Genomic DNA, 17,389 nt, shown 5'->3' with positions numbered 1-17,389 from the left:
TTTCTAAAAAAAAGTATGAATAATTTTTTTCTATAAAACAAATATATCCATACCATATGAGTTTTCTTTTTCATACTTATCCTATTTAGGTTCAACAAATTAATAAATTGTATATTTTCATACATGTAGATAAGTTCTTACCCCCAAACAAAGTCAAACTCAACTTAATTACCTACCAATCAAATTGTCAATTTACAATATATATAGGTGATGCTTTAAGAAGAAATCTTCACAATTCCTTTTGACCCAACAAAAAAGAAAAAAAAAAAAAAAAAGCAATCTTCACAATCTCTCTATCTCTCAACCTAAAAGAAAGCCCTAATTCTTAAACTTCGACATGTCTCCTAATTCATGGGTTTTTGACGAGACTCCATTACCAAGACTCGGCTTTCTCGGCCAAGGCACCCATGGCTACGTCTCCCTGGTTCGAACCCCCGATGGACTCCTCATGGCTAAGAAAACATCTCTCCGCAAATACTCGGAGGATCTCGAGAAAGAGTTGAGGATATTGCATCACTTCTACGCAACCAAATTCAACACCGTAAGACCCACAAGCCCTATTATCTTCAACGAAACAATGCCAGTCAATGTCAAGGTGACTTCCATCTACATGGAAGTCGCACCACATGGCTCACTCAAAGACATGATTACCAAAGCCGGTGGGAGATTGCCGGAAAACGTGGTCGGTTATTGCACGCTCCCGGTTCTTGAAGGGCTCAAAGATCTTCACCAACATGGTTACGTGCACTGTGATCTCAGGCCCGAGAATGTCCTTATCTTCCCGAGCTATGCTCAAGGAGAGCTTTGTGATCTGAAACTTGCAGATTTCGGTTTAGCTAAGGAGCCTAACGGACCTGATCCAGCGCCTGGATCTTTGTTCGAGGGAACTCCGGAGTATTTGGCTCCTGAGGCAGTCGGGCCACGTGGAAGGATCTCGTCGGCCATTGATATTTGGTCCTTAGGTGTTATGGTGCTTGACATGTTGGGGTTTACTATTGTAGGGGAAGTATGTGATTGCTTGCCGGAGACACTATCGCCGATGGCTCGTGACTTTGTGAGGAGATGCAGAGTGAGGACTCCGACGGCTAGAGCCACCGCGGAGGAGCTAATGGGCCACCCTTTTCTTACACAAAGTCTTGAGGTTCCACCGCTTGAACTGCTTCCGGTGCCTTCTTGCTTACGTAATGGGGTGGTTGAAGGAAGGTTTTTTTAGAAGAAATATGCGGGAATGTGATGGAAAGAGTCGTGAGATTGACGGTGGAGATGAGCCGGAGATTGAATAATTTTAATTTTCGTTGGTGTCAACATTATTATCGTTTAATTTGCCTGTTTAAGTACCTTTGTTTTCTTTAATAATTGGTCTGATAATACATGTAATGTATTATTTTAATCCATGAATAAATTGTCTTTTTAATTATGCCTGTTTATTCTTTTTTTTTTACAAGTAAGATCTGCTGTAATATGAATCCGAAGAAACTATGCATGATGGACTCACAAATCCTTTATTTGTTATCTAAACAAATATGCAATTATACAATTTCTTGTAATGTTGGATAATAAGATGGCTCATAAGAGCTTTACTGAAGCTCATAAGAGCTTTGCTGAGAAAAGATTAAACAAAGATTAAAGATGGACAATAAAGATGGCTTATAAACGCACTTTATTCAAAAGAGTCACATTTAGATATCTATTGCTCGGAAAAGGTTGTTCTCTCTCTCTTCGTTTCTCACCCTTCTCTCTAAAAGTCATATTTTTCTTCAGTGCTGATGCGCCTTTGGTGTTAATGTCGGAGGAAGCGCTTGTGTTTTCTCTTTTCTGTTGTACACTTTGAATCTTCTTCTGTTGGATACCGTTACTCTTGCTATGTTTTTCGTTGACCATGGTTGTGCTTTCATTTCTGCACAATTCGCCGTGATCTAAACCAGACCTACACTTGCTATGCAAAATCATACTCATACTACTTAATAAATTTAGATGTGGATCATTTTAAAAAAAGAATATTATGTCCCCGTACAGATAACTCACTAATTTTTATAAAACATTCAAAAATTTTCATCAAAAATATAAATAAAAAAGTGTGTATTCAAAATCTAACATTGTGATACGTGTGATAAAAGTTAGCATTAGTAATTCATTCTATAGGTTTTTGGAAAAGAATGTGTAGTATACTTGTTTCTTAGATTTTGATATCAAAAATAATAAGTCCTTACCAAAAACGAATAAGCCACCAAAATAACCTCATCTGTAGAAATTAAATAATATTCAAAATATAGTATCAGGAAAAATAAATAACACGCCAAAATCTGAATCTGACTATCTAACAAAATGTAATGGTTCTAAAACATATCCAAAATTTGAAATTGACTAACTAACAAAATATTTTGGTTTTGAACATAAATAGCACACCAAAATTTAAATTTGACTAATTAACAAAAATAAATGAAACTCTAAAAGTTAAGTTGACTAAATAACATAAATCAACGACGCTCCAAAAATTCAAATTGACCAAGTAATAAAATATGTTGACCTCAATCATAATATCATATGAAATTTAATTTGTTACCTAAACAGAGGATTATTAATATTTCTTTCTCACTTTAAAAATCTTCATATTATTTTTCTGATAAAGAATATTAAAAATGTTTGAACATAATAAATAAATGAAGTTTAAGAAGATATGAAATCATAAAACCAAAAAAATGACTCTAATTATAACTGCTAGGGTTTTTGTGTGTTAATTCTTAGAACAGTAAACATCTTAACCATTTATATCAACTTTTGATACCATTTATATCAACTTTTGATGACATCGGCTCTATCTCTCAGTAGCTTGCTAGTTCCAGAATACACTTCTCTTGTTATTGACTGGCTAATTTCCGAGGGAGGGTAATTCAACTAGCTTCAAACTGTTAAGTGGTCCACCATGTAACATACATTTTGACACAAATTATACTTCATGATAACGATTCAGTATACAAAGTTATGAAATTTTAAATACATAGCCGCTTTAGGCACTTTCGAAAATCTAGTGTGTCCACTAATTAATCAGCGGCTACATGGCTACTCAATAGCTAGCTACACTTACACAGTTACACTAGGGGATTAGTTAGGACTCGGCTAAGAATCTCAGGTTCAAAAAACAAAATATGTTGTGAAATTTGGAAAGGTTACCGAAAAGAGTAGGAGAACATTCATCAAATCAAATAGTAGCTAGCACACACACAAGACATATTTTGTAAAAGAACAGCCTCATAATTGGATTAAGTCAGCAAAAGCTTCATAAAACAAGCTTTTAAGGTGTATATATGTTTATACTTGCTCAAAAGGCAGAGTTTTTACCAAGTCTCTGGTATTCTCAGTATGATGTTTTTGAATATTGAAGTGAATATAATAAGTCTGAGGCTTATAAAGTAACGAAGTGAATATCGTTTGTTCAACTGTTTGAACGGTCGCAAATTAATACGCAAACGCTGCCTTGACCCGGGATACACAGCTTCCATGCATGGCTAATCGAATTTAGAAATGGATACAAAGACAAGATTCAAAAAAACTATTATATCATGCTTTCTGTGATCGATCGATGATTTAATCAATTCATATTTGCTTTCTCTTCCAGTGTGCAGTGTTCTAAGGTCTTGAAAAAGTAAAATGAAAGTAATGCGCTTTGACAAGTTGTGTGTTGATAAAATTTCAAAATTAAGATCGGTTCGTAACTAGTGTTAGTAAAATGTTCTCTTTCTCTTTGTTTCTCAAGATCCCATTAAACATGATGTTTTTTTTTTGGTATGTAAACGAATTTCGATTTCTGTAAAAATACACAAAACTGCAAGAATAGTTTATCTATAAAAAAACACACATTCATATATATGAGTCGGGGAATTGATCATCTAGAGAAGAGTCTGGTGAAGAAATTTCCAGAAGAATTGGAGGGATTTTGAAGACAAGAGACATGAACATATCTCCCTAACTTGTCCACTTGTCTTGCCTCACCCCTCGTGTCCTTTTTGCAAATTTTACATGTTTTGTCCACCCATCCTTCCTCCACATATTCCCCATCCACTATAGCATTTTATATAAACATATTTTACGATTAATCCAACTATTTATAACAAATATAAAAAAAGATCATCATTTTTTTTCAAATACAAATAGTTCTCTAGAGTTTACCTTCAACGTAGGATTTAAAAAAGTCCTTGTATGTCCCTCCGATTTTTCTTCTCAATGCCCCATACTGGACCATCACGAATATATCAAACATGTTTAGAATTCAAGTTCCACATCATGGGTAATATGAGAAAAAGCAAGCTTTATATATTAATGGGGGTTTTACCAAAAGATAAAAATATATTGAAGGGTTTTTAACAAAAAAAAGAAGTAAAGGATCGGTATGGTTACTATTTACTTTGGGTATATTTCATAATTTATTATCGTATTACTTTGGATATATTTCATAATTTAACAAAAAAAATATAAAGTGGTATAGTTGATTAAGATGACCGACCTGTTCTTTGCTCATCTTGCCGCCAGATTTGGTGGCTTCACGGGCCTCGTAGAGAAGCTCAGCGTCTTTCTCCGACCGAACCTGTGAGAAATCCAACGCATCCGTTAGTCTAGTGAACAACGAAGTCTCCTCTTCCTTCTTCTTCTCCTCCTCATCATCTTTCTCTTGCTTCGCAGACACGACGATCCATCTAGGGCTCCGGCTTATTCTCGGCGAGGTCCTTGAGAACGGGACTTTGGTCGTGGAGACGAACCCTCCGTTATGTTGAAGAGGCAGTGCTCTTAGACCCATCTTTTAGTTTTCACTCTGATTCCAAGTAAACGAGATGACACATTGTAGTTGATTTTATATAAAAAAAAACATATATGTGGTTTGTATGTGGTAGGGGTTGAAATAGATAGGGGGCCACAAATTAATAACATGGCTGTGATTAATGTGGTTACGTGGGAGTTTAGTGATCTGGTGATTTATGAGGCGTCGAATTTGTATTTTCTTGTGTACAATTATAGGATAGTATTTTGGGATAAATCTATAAATCTATGTATCGATTTAAAATTGCCTCTTTTTTTTTTTGGTCAGGCAAAAGATATGGTGACCTGTCTTTGAGACTTTGACCCTTATTTTATTGAAGCTAAAACTAATTCGATTTAGTTTTTTTTTTTAAGTTCAACCTTCTTACCAGTGAATATCAGTAAGTTTAACTTTAAACGATGGTCTAAATTATCTACCTAAGATTGTAATTTAATGAAAACGATGTATAATTCGTAAGTATATTCTAGAACTCCTTAAACTATTTTATTCTTTGGAGATATCGATACGACTCCATTTTCTATTCTAAAACCATTTTCGTCTTCTTCAACAAGGACGAGTAGAGATATATAAATCCCTGGAGGAGTGTGGGGACGTTCATGGCGGTTTCAAAGAAGATGAAAGATTCGGTCTTGTTCCTCGTTGGGCTCTTCTCTTTATCTGTTTTGGTCTCTCAGTCGATGGCTGGAAGAGTCAAAGCGCCATTGTTGCAGAGCAATACTGGTGGTTTGGTTTTCAGCAAATCTTTCAATTCGATCTATGATACTTCTATGTACGGTCGCTTGCAGCTCAACAATGGCCTCGCTCGAACTCCACAAATGGGGTTAGGTTCAAGGAATTAGCTTTTTTCGATCTCATATTGTTGGAGTTTTGACTTTTCGTGGGTTGTTTCTTGTTCTGCTAATTAGCTTCTGAGTTTCGGTTTTAATGTAAAAGGAGCAACTTTTTGGTGTGTTTTGTCTTTCTTTGTGGTGTAAAGTTTATAAATTTGAAGGTCTCTTATTGGACTCGTGCTTTGTTAATCGACAGATGGAATAGCTGGAACTTCTTTGCTTGCAATATCAATGAAATAGTCATCAAAGAAACTGGTAAAAATCCGTAGCTTTTTCAAAAAAAAGCTACTCACATGTTTCATCTTTTTTCTTTTCTAAGTTCATTGAAGTTGCTGATATTTTATTTACTCTCAATTAATAGCTGATGCTCTAGTCTCATCCGGCTTGGCTGATTTAGGATACATACATGTCAATATCGGTATTTTCCCCTTTGGACCTACCTCTTTATGTTTTCTCTATCTGAGATTCTCGAATCCTTACTGCTTCAAAGGTTTCACACGTTTTGGTTTGTTGCAGATGATTGTTGGTCCAATCTGCTACGGGATTCAAAGGTAAGATCACTAGTATTTACTTGAGTCTAACTTTTGTGGTTAGTTAATCTTGAAAGTGCTAATCTGTAGTGAGCTAATGTCCTGAGGTGACATTAGCCTTACTCTCGATATTTATGTAGAATTTCTGTTTATTTTTTTGCTGTGTGTTCCGTAAATCATGTTAACTGGAAGCTGGATGCTTACTTTCTTCTGATGAATGTTGAAATCCAGGGTCAATTGGTTCCTCATCCTGAAACCTTCCCATCAGGGATTAAGTTTCTTGCGGATTATATTCATTCAAAGGGTCTCAAACTCGGTATATATTCTGATGCTGGGTAGGTTAAGATTCGTGCACCTCTTTTGTATTGTTAGTCTCTCAACGAAATGATAGCATACAGTCTCCTGTTTTATATTTTGAATGTTCCCCAATTTCTTCCTCTTTCAGCGTTTTCACGTGTCAAGTTCGTCCAGGATCCCTTTTCCATGAAAAGGATGATGCAGACATTTTTGCTTCTTGGGTTAGTTTTCAGCCAGTTTCTCTTTAATGAGCTTTTGAAATGAATCATCTTGTATCCCTAATAACAAAAAATGATTACAATGTTTTGATTCTTGGTGGTATCTTTGCCATGGTTTCTCATCGGTATACTTGATTTCCAGGGTGTTGATTATCTGAAATATGACAACTGTTTCAACCTGGGAATAAAACCAATCGAAAGGTTTTGTTCTCTATGATTTGATGTGATACCATTTACCATGAACTTTTATTGGTATAATCTTGTAATGACTTTATACGTTTACGTTTTCCAGATACCCTCCAATGCGTGATGCTCTAAACGCGACTGGTCGATCAATCTTCTACTCGCTTTGTGAATGGTACATACCTCAAAATGCCTTTAAACAGGAAGACTAAGTTTTATACCTTTTGGTTACCATATTATCCGTGTTTGCAGGGGCGTTGATGATCCTGCCTTGTGGGCAAAAGAAGTTGGAAACAGTTGGCGCACAACCGATGACATCAACGATACATGGGCAAGGTTGGCATTAGAGAACCTCGTGTTTCGTTTGCTTTTGATGAGATTTGAGTAGTATGAACATCGAGTTGCTCGGACAGTAATTGGTTTGACTCTCTTTTTTTTCATTTGTGTTTATCAAGTATGACTACAATTGCTGATTTGAATAACAAGTGGGCTGCATATGCTGGACCTGGTGGTTGGAATGGTAAAACAATCATTTAAGATCTTAAAAAAGAGTGATCTCTTATTAAGTTAGAAACTATTACACTTGAAGTATTGATAACAATCGTTTACACTGCATTAGATCCGGATATGTTGGAAGTTGGGAATGGAGGGATGACTTACGAGGAGTACCGTGGTCATTTTAGCATTTGGGCTTTGATGAAGGTATGCAACTACTAACTTCATGTTCTTCTTTTCTTTCTTTCGTATATTAGATCTCATCTCATCCCTATGCTTCTCTTGCAGGCACCCCTTTTGATTGGTTGTGATGTAAGAAAGATGACCGCTGAAACTTTTGAGATTTTGAGCAATAAGGAGGTCATTGCTGTAAACCAAGGTGAGCTTCCTTCTTTTAAAACTCGTTAGCTTCTCAGCATTTATAATTTTTCGCATCGAAGACTGAAAAATATGAACACTTTTGGTTGCAGACCCACTAGGTGTCCAAGGAAGGAAAATCCAAGGCAATGGGGAAAATGATTGTCAACAGGTATGAATTGGGAGCCAAACATTTTTCAGACTCATAGAACCGCAAACGTAAGGGCTCACAAACTTGTGATGACTGTTTGATTCCAGGTGTGGTCAGGGCCTTTAACTGGTGACCGTATGGTAATCGCTCTCTGGAACCGTTGCTCAGAGCCTGCAACCATTACAGCATCATGGAATGCGATTGGTCTTGAATCTACCATTAGCCTATCAGTGAGAGATTTGTGGCAGCACAAAGATGTAACAGATAACGCATCTGTTTCGTTTGAAGCTCAAGTAGACCCACACGATTGTCATATGTACGTTCTCACTCCTCAAACAGTATCACACTCAGCTGTATAATTCCTTGCTGTGAGGCATTCAAATCTCAAAGACTGCCTTGTGTTTCTGTATAGTATTTTTTTCTCTTCATCTTGTAACACGACACATGAAATGTATTGTTAATCAGACAGCAATAAAGTGTATGTTGTACGAAACTTGAAACATGTGTGTTTATGTAAGGAGTACTAAGTGAATAAATGTTTTTAAGTCATTTGTTACTCTTCTACACAAATGGCCACATCACAAGTACCAAAATGTTGAAACTGAAGAGATTATGTATGAATATGGATTAACAATATGAAGGGAAGTTAACTCAGAGAAATAGCCGACAAATGACAAATCAACTGCTAAACTATACAACTAGTGTATGGTGTGTTACAGAAGAAGAGATCTCTAATGAATCATTGGTCAACAAACAAATGAAGTTCCTGACTAAATCCCAATCTAGCTATCCTGAGGTATACAAAAGGACCAACCAATCACTGAAGTCAAGAGCTGGTAAAGGTCGAGAAAGCAGCTATTGTTGTCGCTGGTTTTTTACTTGTGAAAGTCGAGAAAGCAATGAGGGAAGTTCTTGATGTCCTTAGTTTGCTCACTGCTCTGAGCTACGCCGAGTTTTTGAAAGAGATGAAACACAAGATATTAACAAGGGTAGGTGTAGAAGAAGTAGAGGTATTTGCAGAGGATTGGAGAAAGGATAAGTGCAAGGAAGAAGAAAAACATTAAAAGAAGCGACCAGATCAGATAGAGAATTGTTGGTAGATAAAGGAATCTCTCCCCAGCAAAAACACGTGGTCCGTCTCACCTACAGAACCAAGTATCTTGCTGTATTGAAGGCCGTTTAACTAGCGACGTTGATCACTACATCACGTGTTCAAATATTGTATGGTAGACCTAAGTATTTTAGAGGCCACTTGTTACTCGTTGCAGAAAAAAAGGTTCCCACAAGTTTACAAAAAGTTAAAACTGAGGAGATCCCGTATGAAAATTGATCAATAAATTTACGGAATTCTCACCAAAAGACATATAGCAGATAAATTTTCTCAGTAACTGCTAATTTATACATACCACTAGTGTATGTTCTTTCCTACAACAATGAAGAAGAGATCTCTCATGAAACATTGGTCGATAAAAAGTAATCAAGTTTCTGATGAATCTTTTGAATCCTAAATAAGAGTTTGTCCATGTGGTTAAGAGACAACCTAATATCCTGAAGGCAAGAGATCAACCAAAGATTCTGTCACAATCACTAAAGTCAAGAACCGTTCAACGTTTGGGAGGATTTGCTCTCCTTTTCTTTGCCATTTTCCATTCCCAATGTTCTTGAAGATATAGAAACTTCTACTAGGTGGTTTTCTGGTGGTGAAGATTGGCAAATAGCATCAATCTCCAAATTCCCTAATCTTGGAGATTTCAACACATGCTGATCTGGGTTAGTAGAAGTCTCTGATTTCACACATATTTCTCCTTCGATACTGGCACAAGTAGACACTTCACCAGAAACATTGCAGCAACGACTGGCTCCATCATCATCTTTTGCCTCAGCGGAAGCTTCTAAATGATGAGTTGATGAGTTTTCATTACCCGAGTCTCTGAACCTGTCAGAGTTTAACTGTTGACTCTGCAAAAACCAGTGAGAAGCATTTTAGAAGCTTGCAGCAAACAGGTTAAAGTTAAAGTCAATAATTCAGAAGCGGGAAAATCGCATACCATGTCAGGAATATAAGTTCCCGTTCCTCTCGTCTTTCCCATGTTTTGACAGACAATATCTAAAGACTGCAGAGGCAAAGGCTGCACAGAAGTTGATCCATTCAGACCACCTAGATAAATCTCATTCTTTCGGCGACGGACAATATCCCAAGCACTTGCGTCCCTAACTTGAGAAGCGACCGGGATATAGCTGTGTTGAAATGTTCCAGGTAAGCTATACCCGTGATACATTTGCCCATACACAAGTCTTCCAAAGTAACCTTCAAAATCTCCACTGAGTTCAGATAATTCTGATCTTCCAGTACCAAACGCAGTAACTGGATCATTCACATCTAGTCTTTGTCCTTTACCATTCCTCTCCAAAGAATTGCCAAAGAATTTCTCCAGTCTCCATCCCATGGTTTCACCAGGTAGTGAAAGAACATCTCTGAGCTTTCGAGCTCCCAGTGTAAAAGCATGTCTTATTCGTTGGAAATTTCCTAACAAAATGTTTTAAAAAACAATGAACATTTTTGACAACTTTTACATTGTTATAGAGCTTTTTCCAATAAAGTACCTTTTGTAACACTTTTTCCAAGGTTGTTGCTGTGTTTAAGTGGATCAACTATGTTGAGATGTTTGATAGTAAACTCAAGACCATTTGTTTCAACAGCTTTAGTTGGAGCAGAATATAACTGTACACAGTCTCTTATAAACTTCTCGTCAAGCAATAACTCATGCCCATTTTCTGGAGAAACTGCTGGAAATAGAAAGAGAAAGAGAGAGAGAAAAGAGAGAGAGGGAGGGTATCAAAGCAGAACGTCAAATAAAGGAGAGAAAAGGCCACAAAAAGAAGTGTCTGCGATTTTTGACATCATTCTTACCCACAAGTTCTGGAAGGCAAGATATTGGCACAGGACCACTGACACAGATACAGTAGTTACTCCAATCAAATGAACCATAGTAGTCCAAGAACTTATACAGAACCTGTTGAAAAATATGACTTAAAATCTCATATTTTGCATATATCACTTATTGCAAACGATGCTAAAGCTTCAGAGAAAGGGTGATTACCGCTAAAGGGCCAGATAATGATGTATGAAATAGGTTGATGATGAACAAGACTAGTACTGCCAATGCATAGGTAGAGATCAATCCAGTGTTAGCACCAAGAATTCGACTCTCGTAATAGCACCAAGATTTAATTAAGATGATGCTACGCTTGAAAAGATGATCTCTCCCAAAGAGTTGGTCAACCTAAGAATACATCAAACCACATATTAACCAGTAATTAGGAATCAAAGCTGAGTAATGATATGTTTAGTAGACTTCTAGAGCCTACTCTTGAATAACTGATGGTACCTGTTCCAGAAAACATAACGCGCAGAGACCCGCCGTTTGATTACAGGAGATATCCACATGAATGTTCCTGATGTTGCATTTTAAGACCTTGACCTACAATCCAGAATGGCAGCAGCAGCAAACTTCCTTGAGAAAATTTTGGAGCAACTTGAAAATACAAAACTAAAGCCAAAAGGAAACAAACAAACAAACCTGTGCAGGGATAAGTTGAACATCAGTTACATGGAATTTAGATTCCCCTTCTTCACTTTTAAGCGTATCGAACAGTTTTTCCAAGAATTTATCCTCCACATTTTGCTTGGTTAGGACCGTCAGATCAATATCTCCGTCTGGGAGATAGGTTTTTAGTGGCACTGAACCAAACGAAAAGACCTGTGTAGATACAATTTTCCATTTGAAATTCAACAAACAAAAAGCTTAACCAGCAAGAGTACCGAAGTTTCTAACCTCAATTCCATAATGACTCATGATTAGGGATCGTACATAATCAATGATCTCATTCCTACTTCTGTCTGAAACAACGGCAGGTTGTATAGTGTTTAGTATCTCATGAGCTCTCTCTTCTGCAATCATCCAAGACTCACCATCTATTGGCAATGAATCCCCTTTAGGTTGTGCTGTTGATAGCGACAATGAGGATGATGAAGAAGACGAAGATGATGAAACTGACAATCTTTCTTGAATATCACCCATGTGAGCATAACTTCAAACTAAAACTTCAGATGGACAATACACGAATCCTCAACCCAGTGAGCCACTTGTATGAGTGTGACATCTACAACCCACAGAAACAAGTAGATGTTTCAAAAAATAAAACGAGTTAGACTTTATTGTGATCGCATTAGACAAAGAAAAGGATACTAAAGCAATGAAGACGGGAAGAAGCTGTTGTCCAATTACTTAAGCTCCCAAATTATATCACGGATTTAGAGAAAACAGAGAAGATCAATTTAGTGATTAGCACCAAAAAAAGAACCTACATTTGATTTCTACAATATTCACATGTGAATGATTTAAAACAATCTAGGCCATACAGAGAGTGAGTGATATACAACCTAAGCAAGAAAACCGAAACAGAGCATGTCGATAGTGAATGCAGTATTTTGTTATCCTAAGATTTAGCACCTCATAGAGAAATCAAACACTCAAAATCACATATTTTAAAAAGCAAAACAATGTAGTCAAAAATGATATTCATCTTGTGTAGGGGTTATTCATACTGCAAAACTAGCTCAAAATTCTCAGCCATGTCTTCAAAAATCAGATTTTTTTTTTCGTCCACACTGGTAAACGTAGATAAACTATATAAAATTGAGGTTTTAAGTATCGGAAGAGTACCTGCCGATTTAGTCCATTTGTCCTGAGATTCTTTGGGCTAATCTGTGAATATTCAATTGGCTTTAATTCCTGCGAGAAATAAAAAATCGAAAAGAAAAAAAAAATCAAAATCAAAACTTGGAACAGGGTTTAGGATTGCATTTTAGAAAATCCCATGTTTTTGTTTTGGTTTCATCTTTAAGTTTTAACAAAAGGACCACGAAGATAGCTCAAGACAAAAAAAAATTATAAAAAATCAAGACCCAGGAATAAAAAACGAGATTCACGCGGAAAGGCAAAACCTTTTTTCATCTCACAATTGAAATCAACACAGATCATCAGAAACAAGCCAATTTAATTGACACCAAATTCATAAGAAAAATAAAGAAAAGCCGATTCCGAGGCAAGTTATGTTTCTATTCATTGGATTGCTTAAGATTAAGCACAAGATTATTTCACCTGGAGAAAAAAATTCCAGCGTTTGGTTTTTAGATCTTACGGATAGACACAGACATACACGTTACACCAAACTTTTTTTCAAACAAACAAAAAAAATCTTAGATGGAAAAAATATACCCAGATAAAACAGATTTGAATAAGTAAATGAAACGGAAAGCAATTGTTATTCGATACCGATTTGTATTCATTGATCAAGAGCTGAGAAGAGAAACCGAAACAATAATTAAAAAAAAAAAAGAAAGGGGGAAATTATCACCAAGTAATGTAAAGGATATATAAACCACGAAGTTGGAAGATAAATATATACACATATATATTTATAACTATGGAAGGTTCATAAAAGTGAAGACCTAAACCAATCTGCCATTTTTGTGTCATGAAAAATTTAACTTCACCTGCTCCTCAAATAATTTTCAGCCCAAAAAAAACTATTTTTTCTCTATTCTTCGTTCGTCTTCTTTTTCATCGTTGTCGGAGACTCTTTCAGCTTCATGGTCAATGCCCAAAAGAAACGTCTTTGATTTAGCAAAACCCTAATATCTCCAAAATCCATAACCCAGAAACAGAAACTCAAATTCCATGAAAGGTAACAAAGCGTATCGTATTCTTAGGTGGTATCGAGTGTAGACGATCATACGCGTAAAACATGGGACCTACTATTACTAATCATAAGCTTGACGACGTGGCTCATCACATGGGTGCTAATACGAGGTTCATCTCTTCCATACACGTGGCTATATATCGGACGGACTAGATTATTTAAATAAAGAGGGCAAAAAAACAGATTTTCATTTCCCTCTGGGATTAAGCAGCCAGTCAGATTTTTCATTTCCCGCTATGTTAACTCTCTCTCCTAAAACCCTATCCTCTTCTTCGTTCACAGTGCACAAATCGCAAAACCCTAGACGTAAATCCCCAAATTCAGGTAGACATACTCTCATTTTCGTGAAATCCGAGGTCCAGATTGAGAGAGGACTCGAATTCGAAACGGGAGAGACGTTTTTCCGCCATGAGAGCGCCAGAGGACGAGACCTCGGTGTGCTATCGGCGACGCTCTACAAGAGATCCAAAGGAAGCTTACGGGTACTCGACGCCATGTGCGGATGCGGAATCAGGTCACTTCGTTATCTTGCGGAGGCGGATGCTGATTTCGTCATAGCGAACGACGCCAACGATGCTAATCGGAAGGTAATCACGGACAATCTGAGTAAAATAGAGAGAGGCACAGGTGATGATAGGAGATGGGTCGTGACGCATATGTTGGCTAACAAAGCGATGATTGAGCGATATATGGTTGGGGATTTCTTCGATTTGATTGACATCGATTCGTTTGGGAGCGACTCGGCTTTTCTGCGAGATGCGTTTAATGCATTGAGATTGGGTGGTTTGCTTTACCTGACGTCAACAGATGGTTACTCCTCTGGTGGTCACAGACCTTACAAGTGAGTGAAAGCATACAATATATATTTGAAGTTTGATGCTTTACTTACATTTCTGGATTTCATCGGTTTTATTTGGGATTTTGCATTGTAATATATCTGGGCATATGTTATATCAATAGGGACGAAGAATGTTGAAAGTTATAAACATTTCGTGGTTTCCTTTTGGTGTAGTTCCTTAGCAGCCTATGGAGCATTTATTCGGCCAATGCCATTTGGGAATGAGATTGGGCTACGGATGCTTATAGGCGGTGCTGTAAGAGAAGCATCTCTGCTTGGTTATAATGTTACGCCCCTTTTCTCATACTATTCTTATCACGGACCTATATTTAGAGTGTTGCTTCGTGTTCACCGTGGGAAGCTACATGAGGACAGGTGGTCTTTACATTCTGAAGCTGACTTAAAGGATTCGATTTTTGGTTATGTTGCGCTTCTAATTGGAGTTCTCTTGTGTGTAAACTGCAGGAACTATGGTTTTGTCACTTTTTGTCATCTATGTGGCCATTCTCATACAGTGAGATGGGACGAACTTGGTCTGATTGGCTGTCCGTGCAGTGATACAAAGGCTTCTTCTTCACTGGTAGTTTCAGGACCAATGTGGCTTGGACCGCTTCATGACGCATCATATGTTACTGAAATGCTGGAATTGGCGAAGGAATGGGGATGGATCAGTGAAGGCACTGGCATGGATCTGGAGAAGCTTCTAAGCATAATGATTGAAGAGAGCGATCTAAGACTGCCTCCCGGGTACACCATAATGGATCAGGTCCTAGGAACTTTCAAAAGTTACTTACATTTTGATTGATAAGAAAGGCGCACTCTGTTTCCTCATTACATGAAAATAATTTGTTTATATTGTCATCAGATGTCGAAGCGTGCGAAGATGAACTCACCTTCGTTGAAGAAGATGATGAGTGCACTTGCTAAGGTAAAATAGTAGTTGCATTCTCATACCTTTGAATTCTAAAGACACAAATGTGAAGATAGTAAAGCTAAAAAACCTGTGCGCTTTTGGAATTTCGCAGGAGGGATACGCTGTTAGCAGATCTCATATTATATCTAATGCTCTCAAAACAGATTGCCCCATGGCACATTTTATAAGAATTGCCAAGGATGAAATGCAGAGTTGATTTCCTTTTTCATATTTCTCACATATAAGAATTGCCAAGATTGAAATGCAGAGATGATTTCATTTTTCAATTAGCATTTTGTAACATTATATAAGAATAGCCAAGGATAAAATGCAGAGATGATTTTTCGTATCGTAAATTAGCATTTTAGTAGCAATTCTGCGTTCCATTGTATGCTGGTCAACAAGAATTTGGGGAGATCAGTACTTAAGATTAGCGAATCTGTGGTTGCTCAAGATTAATCTTGAAAATACAAGCACAAGTAAAATAGAGCGCCAAAGTCAAAATAAACTGATAAATAGTCTTAGAGCGTTCAAAGCTTGACATGACAAAATGATCTTTAACCAAATGTAGAAAACATCTTCAAAAAATTCAAACACTGAGACTGAAAATAGAAAATAAAGAGTTTTGGGATGGAGGCAGTCTTTAAGCACGAGGTGCAGCAGGAGCACCACCAGCTGGGCGAGGAGCCTGACCAGGTTGTCCAGGCTTGGGAGTATCCTCCTGAAAATTAGTCACATTCGAAACCATTCATCAGTTAAAAGCAATACATAGATCAAACATAGACGAGTCAAAAACAGCTTGGTCAAGAGAAGATTCAACAAAACAGAGAGTATATATAATGTAAAGTTTGTGCAGCAAGGTCAAGAAAAGCTTGAAACAATTATAACAAAAGTGTAGATTTCACGTTCTAATACAACTCTCAAGGAATATCAAAACGAAAGGCATTTCTTGTTCAGCCAAATACACAAGTGCAACTCACGAGTTCTACTTCGAACCAATTCCACATTTAAAAAGCAAACTATACAGAATTGCATTTAGAAAACTTGTATATAAAAACGAAAAAAGAAACAGGTTAATTGAAGTGATTGTATAGAGAGCTTGTTACCTTGCGTCTGGCAAAACGGGGAGGAGGGGTACGGACCCTACGGTTGGTGCGGGATCGGACTCTCACAACGTGAGAGTGGATTGCACATGACACACAGTATTGCATCTTAGCGTACAGCTTTGGGAGAGTGTAACCTACGAATCCAATCAACGAAAAAATCTATAAAACACAGAACAAACAAACATAAATCAACAATGCGCGATAAGGTAGAAACGAGAATGATTCAAAACATACCATCGTAGACGCTGGCTTCTTGAACATCTCTGATGGCAGCCTGTTCAACAATGTTCCTGACGATGAATCTCTTAATCGCCTTGTCCTATCACAATGAAAAACCAAAATCAGATCAAATTCATTATAAATCATCTTCAATCAAAGACAAATCTAGCTTCGAGAAATCAATCATCGAACCTTGGGGCAGCACTTCCCGCAGTTGGAACACCTGATGGGGTTCACATGACCACGGTTGTGCTTGTTCCTGCCACCATTCCTGCGCTTGAAAGTCTGCAAAAAACAAAAACTCGAATTTAAATACAAAATCTTGCTTTTACGAAATCTCTTAACTATCCGTCAACTTGAATCTATGTTCTAAGACGATGAATCTATCTAAGAACACGAAGACTTGCCATGTTGCAGCAGAGAGCTTCAAGCCTATTGCGTCTGTTCTCTTTTTTTGCGGCGACAGAGGAAGAATGCTGTAACCCTAAAAACCCAAAGTAATCTGTATTATATGTACACGGTTCCCCCTTTAGGGTTTTATTACGGTGGGTTAACTTAAATGTTTGAGGCCCGTTATTGATACTCTGCAAGCCCAAGGCCTGGCTCATCATAATTGAATAATTGATAGATAATTCATGAATATGAATTAATATTATATTTGTAAAGTGTCAAT

At 37.2% G+C, this 17,389-nt stretch overlaps 6 protein-coding genes across 7 annotated transcripts; 3 read left to right on the top strand and 3 right to left on the bottom strand.

The window, feature by feature from the left end:
- The first annotated feature begins 337 nt into the window (after positions 1-337).
- LOC18020174 (mitogen-activated protein kinase kinase kinase 3) lies at positions 338-1,213 on the top strand. Its single transcript, XM_024157170.1, has 2 exons — positions 338-656; positions 762-1,213. The coding sequence occupies exons 1-2, from the start codon at positions 338-340 to the stop codon at positions 1,211-1,213; spliced, it is 771 nt and encodes a 256-aa protein (XP_024012938.1).
- Positions 1,214-3,831: 2,618 nt separating this feature from the next.
- On the bottom strand, positions 3,832-4,860 carry LOC18020173. Its single transcript, XM_006402938.2, has 3 exons — positions 4,502-4,860; positions 4,168-4,231; positions 3,832-4,059 (listed from the first exon to the last, which is right to left on the bottom strand). Exons 1-3 carry the CDS (start codon positions 4,790-4,792, stop codon positions 3,884-3,886), a joined length of 531 nt encoding a protein of 176 aa, XP_006403001.1. The 5' UTR covers positions 4,793-4,860; the 3' UTR covers positions 3,832-3,883.
- Positions 4,861-5,317: 457 nt separating this feature from the next.
- On the top strand, positions 5,318-8,423 carry LOC18020172 (alpha-galactosidase 3). Its single transcript, XM_006402937.2, has 14 exons — positions 5,318-5,633; positions 5,840-5,898; positions 6,005-6,061; positions 6,160-6,194; positions 6,405-6,508; positions 6,619-6,691; positions 6,831-6,889; positions 6,981-7,046; positions 7,124-7,207; positions 7,327-7,391; positions 7,491-7,573; positions 7,655-7,745; positions 7,837-7,895; positions 7,982-8,423. The coding sequence occupies exons 1-14, from the start codon at positions 5,410-5,412 to the stop codon at positions 8,231-8,233; spliced, it is 1,311 nt and encodes a 436-aa protein (XP_006403000.1). The 5' UTR covers positions 5,318-5,409; the 3' UTR covers positions 8,234-8,423.
- A 786-nt stretch (positions 8,424-9,209) lies between these two features.
- Positions 9,210-13,623, bottom strand: LOC18020024. Of its 2 annotated transcripts, none has more exons than XM_024157206.1 (10): positions 13,435-13,623; positions 12,602-12,670; positions 11,711-12,038; positions 11,456-11,635; positions 11,264-11,356; positions 10,976-11,158; positions 10,786-10,888; positions 10,479-10,658; positions 9,923-10,401; positions 9,210-9,833 (listed from the first exon to the last, which is right to left on the bottom strand). In XM_024157206.1, the coding sequence occupies exons 3-10, from the start codon at positions 11,954-11,956 to the stop codon at positions 9,468-9,470; spliced, it is 1,830 nt and encodes a 609-aa protein (XP_024012974.1). In that variant the 5' UTR covers positions 11,957-12,038; positions 12,602-12,670; positions 13,435-13,623; the 3' UTR covers positions 9,210-9,467. The 2 variants fall into 2 exon arrangements, with proteins under 2 accessions (XP_024012974.1, XP_006402998.1); XM_006402935.2 differs by having other exon boundaries at positions 10,479-10,661; positions 13,435-13,622.
- A 237-nt stretch (positions 13,624-13,860) lies between these two features.
- Positions 13,861-15,719, top strand: LOC18020023 (tRNA (guanine(26)-N(2))-dimethyltransferase). Its single transcript, XM_006402934.2, has 5 exons — positions 13,861-14,481; positions 14,653-14,853; positions 14,944-15,244; positions 15,344-15,406; positions 15,504-15,719. The coding sequence occupies exons 1-5, from the start codon at positions 13,877-13,879 to the stop codon at positions 15,606-15,608; spliced, it is 1,275 nt and encodes a 424-aa protein (XP_006402997.1). The 5' UTR covers positions 13,861-13,876; the 3' UTR covers positions 15,609-15,719.
- Positions 15,720-15,846: 127 nt separating this feature from the next.
- On the bottom strand, positions 15,847-17,237 carry LOC18020022 (40S ribosomal protein S26-3). The gene is made up of 5 exons (XM_006402933.2): positions 17,124-17,237; positions 16,909-17,001; positions 16,732-16,816; positions 16,498-16,631; positions 15,847-16,112 (listed from the first exon to the last, which is right to left on the bottom strand). The coding sequence occupies exons 1-5, from the start codon at positions 17,124-17,126 to the stop codon at positions 16,035-16,037; spliced, it is 393 nt and encodes a 130-aa protein (XP_006402996.2). The 5' UTR covers positions 17,127-17,237; the 3' UTR covers positions 15,847-16,034.
- Positions 17,238-17,389: the final 152 nt, after the last annotated feature.

Source organism: Eutrema salsugineum, unplaced genomic scaffold (assembly GCF_000478725.1).
Source record: "Eutrema salsugineum unplaced genomic scaffold, Eutsalg1_0 scaffold_19, whole genome shotgun sequence".
NCBI lineage: Eukaryota > Viridiplantae > Streptophyta > Magnoliopsida > Brassicales > Brassicaceae > Eutrema > Eutrema salsugineum.
This window is presented reverse-complemented; position numbering and strand designations above follow the sequence as displayed.

Excerpts from the sequence above, each read along its gene's own strand:
- LOC18020174 (XM_024157170.1), top strand. The coding sequence starts at position 338 with ATGTCTCCTAATTCATGGGTTTTTGACGAGACTCCATTACCAAGACTC. Across the intron at positions 657-761 it reads CAAAGACATGATTACCAAAG|CCGAGAATGTCCTTATCTTC; the intron begins CCGGTGGGAGAT and ends GTGATCTCAGGC.
- LOC18020024 (XM_006402935.2), bottom strand. The coding sequence starts at position 11,956 with ATGGGTGATATTCAAGAAAGATTGTCAGTTTCATCATCTTCGTCTTCT. Across the intron at positions 11,636-11,710 it reads TGAGTCATTATGGAATTGAG|GTCTTTTCGTTTGGTTCAGT; the intron begins GTTAGAAACTTC and ends GTATCTACACAG. Across the intron at positions 11,357-11,455 it reads TTCAACTTATCCCTGCACAG|GTCAAGGTCTTAAAATGCAA; the intron begins GTTTGTTTGTTT and ends TCTGGATTGTAG.
- LOC18020022 (XM_006402933.2), bottom strand. Across the intron at positions 16,632-16,731 it reads AGAAGCCAGCGTCTACGATG|GTTACACTCTCCCAAAGCTG; the intron begins GTATGTTTTGAA and ends TTGGATTCGTAG. Across the intron at positions 16,113-16,497 it reads CCCGTTTTGCCAGACGCAAG|GAGGATACTCCCAAGCCTGG; the intron begins GTAACAAGCTCT and ends ACTAATTTTCAG.
- LOC18020172 (XM_006402937.2), top strand. The coding sequence starts at position 5,410 with ATGGCGGTTTCAAAGAAGATGAAAGATTCGGTCTTGTTCCTCGTTGGG. Across the intron at positions 7,574-7,654 it reads GCATTTGGGCTTTGATGAAG|GCACCCCTTTTGATTGGTTG; the intron begins GTATGCAACTAC and ends CTTCTCTTGCAG. Across the intron at positions 7,746-7,836 it reads GGTCATTGCTGTAAACCAAG|ACCCACTAGGTGTCCAAGGA; the intron begins GTGAGCTTCCTT and ends TTTTGGTTGCAG.
- LOC18020023 (XM_006402934.2), top strand. The coding sequence starts at position 13,877 with ATGTTAACTCTCTCTCCTAAAACCCTATCCTCTTCTTCGTTCACAGTG. Across the intron at positions 14,482-14,652 it reads GGTGGTCACAGACCTTACAA|TTCCTTAGCAGCCTATGGAG; the intron begins GTGAGTGAAAGC and ends CTTTTGGTGTAG. Across the intron at positions 15,407-15,503 it reads TGATGAGTGCACTTGCTAAG|GAGGGATACGCTGTTAGCAG; the intron begins GTAAAATAGTAG and ends GGAATTTCGCAG.
- LOC18020173 (XM_006402938.2), bottom strand. The coding sequence starts at position 4,792 with ATGGGTCTAAGAGCACTGCCTCTTCAACATAACGGAGGGTTCGTCTCC. Across the intron at positions 4,232-4,501 it reads GCAAGATGAGCAAAGAACAG|TATGGGGCATTGAGAAGAAA; the intron begins GTCGGTCATCTT and ends GTGATGGTCCAG. Across the intron at positions 4,060-4,167 it reads TTTTAAATCCTACGTTGAAG|TGGATGGGGAATATGTGGAG; the intron begins GTAAACTCTAGA and ends AAAATGCTATAG.